The sequence below is a fragment of the Chenopodium album genome, chromosome 21 (assembly GCF_948465745.1).
Source record: "Chenopodium album chromosome 21, dcCheAlbu1.1, whole genome shotgun sequence".
In the NCBI taxonomy this organism is placed as follows: Eukaryota; Viridiplantae; Streptophyta; class Magnoliopsida; order Caryophyllales; family Amaranthaceae; genus Chenopodium; species Chenopodium album.
Genome location: NC_137854.1, coordinates 37,818,376 through 37,825,317, shown reverse-complemented (window position 1 = coordinate 37,825,317; position 6,942 = coordinate 37,818,376). Strand labels below are relative to the sequence as shown.

Sequence of the window (6,942 nt, the reverse complement as noted above, 5' to 3'; positions counted from 1 at the left end):
GATAAGTAATTTGGATCAGGGGGTCTTTGACTTATATTGGTTCTTATTTCTCTGTAGAATACTATCTCCCTTTAGATTTCTCATGGCTTTCCATGCTACATACACCGAATGGGCAAAGTAGCATGGAGATGGGGGACAAAAATACCACTAACCAACTGAAATAATGTAAATAACCTGTAACAATCTTCCAAATCCTAGTCCAAAAATAGTTCCACCAATGGTTTAATAAATACCAGTACATACTTGCACCATCAATATATAGTTGTATACAGAAGACTCCTCATATCAACTCACCAGAGCTGTCTTACTACATTTAAACAAAGAAGACTTACAAGGACAGCAGCCCATATTCCAATCTCAAGTCGGTATTAACAAGACACAAAAATTTCACACAGAGATGAGGTGCCATATCACATAAATCAACCACATACAGCCAACAGTGGAGGGCTACATCTCACACAGGAATTTAGCTTTAATGCTTAAGTCGACAACTGACTCACAGTAGTTTTTCAATAGTCCTCGAAAGTACTAGCAACTAATTAGGCTTTGTATCTACAACTGAAATAAGGTGTACATTTCTGAATCATTCTGACTTGATCTGGTCTAGTCTAATCTCCTAATCTGACTGACCTTTGAATGTACTTTGCCACCAGATTAAAGGAAAAATATCTCAAGTGAGGTCTTGTTAGAAACTCCTCAAAGTGCATTTTCTGAATATCTAATTTTCATAATTTTTACAAATATGCAATAAAAGACCTTTTGTAAGAAAAAAGTAAAAAATATTTGGTCAGGCCTAGTCTAGATTTTTCTGGTAAGGTGTGATCTAGCTTGATATTAACAAGATTAGGTAATAACCTCTTGTAATAAGGTTGGAGGGCAGAACATTAATTAGCATTTTCTCAAGAATTCTCGTAACCTTGTCAGAATTAATACTTCTTAAATATTATCTCCAAAGATGTTAAACAGAAGTTACCCAAGAGAGAAACTATAAATGGAAACATGAGAGTTGTAAGGTACCTCTAAATGGTCTCGAGCTACACATTTTGTGATGAACCAAATTACAATTGGGATTTCTACCTCCTCAACCTGCTGGCTTTAAGTACTGCAGTGACATTCGCAGAGAAAAGTCATAAAAGTTCAGGAGCTGTCATGAATTTATTATGCAACAAATTAATGGAAAAACATATCTAGACCTCTACTAGAATTGGTAGCAAAAGACTAACAAAGAAGAAAATTAGCAGCGCAGGTAAAAGGAAACTTTGGCAGTTTGAGGCATACAAGCACTTGGACAAATAAGAAACTTGCAAGGCAATCTCTTCTGATCACATATAGTACTTGTGCAAAACAAATCCCAAACTTTGGAACACAAACTGACTTCTGCTGCAAAGGACCGCATAACCAACTTCTTGCATTTACAAGGAACAAAATGCCAACAAACATTGGCATTGGAAGAAAGAGCTTGATCAATATATATATTTATCCTACAGCTAGAATTTCATTCATGACATGAACTAGATAGGTCAGCTTCGGTTGACAAGTTACAGCAGATTTGATAAGCTCTTTATCCTCAAATTTTATAACAATTTAGTCGATAATTCCAACAAAACAATAACACTATGAATTCCTAAATCAACCACTACAGAGCTGAAAAGGAAGTGTCAAGTTCTCATTCATCTGTGAAGGGGGCCGCTACGCTTTGTACAGGGCCAGAAAATGGCTTATCCAGACTAAAGAATTTACATAAGAACATACTACAGAGTTAAAAAAAGCCCATGGCACCCTCAAGATACATATGATTGCTCCCCTGAAATATTCACTGCCATACAGCACAAACATAATTGCATAATATATACGTCCACACAAGAGAACAGGACCAGACCCCCAGAGATACAGATGAATTAATCCCCAAATAAGGTATACTAGTATGCACGTTTACAAACAAATGTGCTTTAGCAAGAAGTATCCACACAAGCACCTTTTCTCTAATTTAGATATACTAGAGAGCACATTACCTTTTCTCTAATTTGTAAAATGCTCGTCAATGAAAAGCAAAGAACGTTCCCTCCGCTTTACATCAACCACCTCTTGCAAACACAATTCCAATATTAAATTATGCAGAAAAAGAAATTTGTGACAAATCCATAGTAGTTTGGTCATTAAAACCAAAATCTAAAAGAAATGTTTACAATGTTCCAAATCAAAAATTCAAATTACTTTACATACACACGATTCAGCTGAATCTCATCTTTCTAAAAAGTAAAGCCATTATGCCACACCTTATGATGCAAGCACTGCTGTGATGCATCCTATCACCAAAGCTGGAAGATAACATGACTGCTACAGATCTTGTGGCATAGGCAAAAAATACATCCCTCCAGTCGTTTCATCAAACATGCCTGCTAAAAAACAGCATGAATGACAGTCTCACAAGCCTTTCTTTAGCAAGTTGTGTTGAATCCATCTCCCTCACCTCATGCATGTCCCAATTGTTGGCATTGGCAAAAATCATGGAGCACAAAAATCTCAAGTCTGCAATAGGGCCTATGTTACTACCCAAACAAACCGCCAGTCCCCAATTCTGCTTGCTGCAATTCCTTCCTGCGCTGCTCTTCCAAGGGATCAGGACTCTTCAGAACCCTGCGCACTCGCCTGCCAGTCCCATAACATAGATATTAAAAAAAAAAAAAAAGAATAACACCAAAATAACAGCCAATAAATGAGCAATAGGGAAGATATGCAATTTCAAAAATCATGATACCTGTCTTGCGCATGTTGAGCAGGAAACGTAGGCATAAATTCCTTTGACTTGGGAAGAGGAACTTCATGAAACCATTCATGGTTTAGAGCAGCATCTGCTGTGATACGCTGCAGCCAATAGAGAAGTGCAGTCAGAAATTGTTACGAAACACCAAGCAAAAGAGTAATGTTTTATTACTTCCTATAATGAAAAATACCTTTTCAGGATCATAAGTTAAAAGTCTGTTCAACAAGTCAAATCCAGCATCAGAGAGGACAGGAGATCCGGTAAATGACGTGGCTGGAAATTTTTTGCGCAACTGGTTATACCTGAAAAGGACAGTTGAATAGTTATTCATTACAAAAGTATGTGCCCTTGTCACTACAAGTGTACCAATGAGGCCAGATAGCCAGACCAGAATCACCCAAAGCTGGAAGCCTGGGAAAAGAGCGCAAAGAATAAGAAAACTTTGAAGCAAAGGTAAACACGTCTTAAGTGATAGTTTACGAAGAACTTACTGGTGCTTCACGAAATTGACCTTCACTCCAGGCAACTTGGAAAAACCACGCCATATTGTCTCATTTGGTGTGCCAAGGATCCTGAATATCTGCCAATAGAAAAAAGAATATCAATAACTAGATAAGTGTCAAAAAGAAAAACAACTAGCAACCAGCAATAATTCCTATTTCCTAGGCATCCTAGCTATACAAATTCTACACTCGTCTGAATCAAGAGCAGACCAAATTCTGAAGTACATACGTTCAACAAATGGATGTACCTTGTCAAGTTGATCGAATTCCGATTTGCCATTAAAAAGAGGCTCCTTTGACAAGAGCTCAGCCATAATGCAACCGAGTGACCACATATCAATGGCTGTTGAATACTCCTTTGCACCCAACAGAAGCTCCGGTGACCTGCCAACGAAAAGAGAGGAACAAATGAGATTTTAACCCCCACCATATAACCATGATCAATGGCCATGGAAGATCTAAACCTCACAAACTTTACAAAACTACTAACTGACAATGATCAAACAGCACATAAGTAAATTAGACAGAATCTCAGAGTAACAACTAAAAGCAATGATGCTCTGAACAGCAGCTACCAGATAACAAAAATTGAGATACTCATATGTAAGTCATACACAAGCATCCAGAAGCAGAACCACCGAGAAACATTACTGCATAAGCCATAATATAAGTTCTTGAAATATAATAATTTACTAAATTTGAAATCTTAGAAGAGAGAGAAATATAGAGGATAAGTCCACCAAAATAATATAGAAAGAACAAGCATAGAAAAGAGATTCTCCACTATAATTAAATAAAAAGTAAAAAAATCAACAGTCTTACATACAAGAATTAGAATTTTGCTGCTCACCTGTACCAAAGTGTGACAACCAAATGAGTATATGGCTTCAATGGACTCCCATATTGACGAGCCAATCCAAAGTCACATATCTTCAACTCACCCTGGTTGTTCATAAGCAAATTTGATGTCTTTAAATCACGATGAAGGACCCAATTATCATGAAGATACTTTATACCATCTAATAACTGAAGCATGAGGCATTTAACTTCACTCTGACTAAATGGCTGTTTCATGGTCTCCATAAGCGCTTTAAGATCATGCTCCATGTATTCCATAACCATAAAGATACTATCAAGGTTGCTTCCAACTACTACTTCCTTGACATCAACAATGGACGGGTGGTGCAGTGACAAAAGAATGTTAATTTCCCTCAGAGAAGTCAATGGAAAGCCCTCCCTTTCCTTCTCCATCTTTACCTTTTTCAAAGCTACAATTTCTCCAGTCTTCTTATCTCTAGCTCTGTAAACTACACCATAAGTTCCTTCGTCTATCTTATTCAGTCTTTCAAACTCATCCACACTCCTACAACCCTGAAGCATATTCACTGTTCTTTTAGGAGCAACTGGAGGTTCAGGTGTTTCACGAGAATAATCTTCATCATCGGAGTCAGCTCTTATGGGGCTTAGGCTAGAGTCAGTGTCATTGTATCTATCATCTACCTCAATATCATCCTCCCTATCCTTATTATTTTGAAGATCACGATCTCCAGTGGAAGGTCTACTTTGCATGCTTCCATCAGAATCTGATAATCTTCCCTTAGCTACGTCAGAAACCTCTCTTGCACCATCTCCAGCATCTGGACTAGATGACTTCCTGCTCTTCCTAGTATCTAGACACTCAGAGGAAGGCATCTTCTTCCTCTTTTTCCGCATTATATCATCATCTGAAATCTCACCTTCATCGGCCGGAGAATTAGCATTACCTGCCCACCTAGAGGCTGATATGTGCCTGGTGGGAATGTAGTCCTCATCATCTACATGCTCAGCCCCTTTGCCATTCCCCCAATGTGTCTCCTGATATGGTGAAGAACGATGATTTGCAGGAGACTCAGATACATTATCATCATACAAACGATCCTGTTCCACAGAGGGATCAACAAGAGAAACTTCAACGTCTTCATGTGGCTCATCACTTTTAACAGGAGATACCTCCTTACTCTCTACACGCATCGTGGCAGGAGACTGCTGGTATGATTTCCGAACAGGCTGAGGAGGAAGGGAAGCAGCAGTGGATACAGATCTACTTCTTGATGCATCTGTAGCACCCTTGTCATCTCTATCCCATACTATAGGAGAAAACTTTCTTTTCTTAGTAGCCAGAGGAGAGGACTGAGCCCCATTATCCATCTTCGACACTTCAATATCCTTTCCAAACCGTGATTCTGAATCGACAGCACTCTCAGACCCATCCTCACTAGACAATTCACCAGGCTCACGATCCGTAATCCTCGATGAATTCCCACATCTCCTAGGCCCTCCTCCCCCTCCCCCTCCCCCTCCACCACCACCACCACCACCAACCCCACTTCCCCCTGAATCACTTTTACTTGAAGACGAGCGATAATCACCGCCGTTAGCAAAGTCCCTTTCCCTAATATCTCTCTGTCTAACCCTAGCTATACTGTCTCTACCCCTTATTATCTCCCGATCCCTAACCTGATTACCATTCCTAATTTTATCATATTCACCTTTTGAATAAGCTTTATCTCGCCTCGCCGTATCATAATCCGAGCTGCGTTCCTTATATTCAGTTTCGTGGTACCCCCCATTCCTTCCAGCAGCCATAAATTCAAGCAAAAAACCCCTTTACTCGGAAAACAATTTCAATTACAACCTAATCCTCAATAACCCTAATTATATACCTTCAGCCGACCAGCAATTCAAAGGCGAACACACAAAGAAACAATTTTTTCTAATTTTTTTGTGTTTTAGATGAACATAACCAAATCAAACTTCCTAAAACAAAAACCCTAGAAATCAAAAATTACACCAACTTGCACTCACATAGATCTGAGAAAATAAATCGAAATTCAACATGAAAACAAAGAAACACAAATAAAAAGGAGCAATTAATAGCAAAGGCGGACCTTTATCAGCAAATTCGTCAGCTCCGAAGCTTGAAAACTCGTTCGTCGAGCAATGAATTCAAATCAATGCCAAAAAAGTGAAAATTATGAAATTGATGAAATAGAAACCCTAGAAGAAATTCATCAAAATCTGAGAGTGGAAAAGTGATGAAGAAATTAGGGTTTACCGGAGGAGGAGAGAGAAAAAGGGGAAGATAGAATTATCTCGAGAGAAAAAGCGAAGGATGTCACCGTAAAGTGTGAGTCGACGCTTATTCTGTGAATGTGAAACTTTGATTGACACCCGACCTTACCTTATGGAACAGGAATATGGATCGATGGATGGATCCTCCAATTATTGAGACTCGGGTGTATATAACAAATTCTACCAATTATTGCTTTTAATTATTTTTTAAGATTTTATTTTGCGATTTTTCCTAAAATAATCCTAACTAATGCACTTGTATTGAATTATTGATTTTGATATTGATGAATCATGATATGTATTTTGAGTTTCAAGAGTGATTGTGAACGGTACTTAATTGGATGTGGAAATTGCTTACCTTAAACCGTAAATAGGTCATCTAGAAAAACTAAGTAATCCATGCTGAAGTAGAACTAGAACTTTTCAAAATCACTTACTCCTAAGTGATTTTTGGAGATGAGAATTAAAGGAAAAGAACTATGTGACATGAGGGAAACTAAAAAGGAAAGTGGTGCATCTAAATTAAAACTCTATACATAGAAAGTGATGCATTTTAAAAATAGA

General features: G+C 38.2%; 1 protein-coding gene across 2 annotated transcripts; it reads right to left on the bottom strand.

Annotated features, from left to right (window-relative positions):
• LOC145601006 (cyclin-dependent kinase G-2-like) lies at nucleotides 1-6,188 on the bottom strand. 2 transcript variants are annotated; one of them, XM_081656904.1, is made up of 7 exons: nucleotides 4,118-6,188; nucleotides 3,516-3,651; nucleotides 3,256-3,344; nucleotides 2,955-3,066; nucleotides 2,759-2,865; nucleotides 2,013-2,649; nucleotides 1-1,102 (listed from the first exon to the last, which is right to left on the bottom strand). In XM_081656904.1, the coding sequence occupies exons 1-6, from the start codon at nucleotides 5,890-5,892 to the stop codon at nucleotides 2,550-2,552; spliced, it is 2,319 nt and encodes a 772-aa protein (XP_081513030.1). In that variant the 5' UTR covers nucleotides 5,893-6,188; the 3' UTR covers nucleotides 1-1,102; nucleotides 2,013-2,549. The 2 variants fall into 2 exon arrangements, with proteins under 2 accessions (XP_081513030.1, XP_081513031.1); XM_081656905.1 differs by lacking the exons at nucleotides 1-1,102; nucleotides 2,013-2,649 and adding an exon at nucleotides 3,153-3,175 and having other exon boundaries at nucleotides 2,758-2,865.
• Between the last annotated feature and the right edge of the window lie 754 nt (nucleotides 6,189-6,942).

What these genes read in the sequence shown, in the direction of transcription:
- LOC145601006 (XM_081656904.1), bottom strand. Translation starts at nt 5,892, where the DNA reads ATGGCTGCTGGAAGGAATGGGGGGTACCACGAAACTGAATATAAGGAA. An exon ending in AATTCGATCAACTTGACAAG is followed by an intron (nt 3,345 to 3,515) that starts GTACATCCATTT and finishes TTCTATTGGCAG; the next exon opens with ATATTCAGGATCCTTGGCAC. An exon ending in TAACTTATGATCCTGAAAAG is followed by an intron (nt 2,866 to 2,954) that starts GTATTTTTCATT and finishes TATTGGCTGCAG; the next exon opens with CGTATCACAGCAGATGCTGC.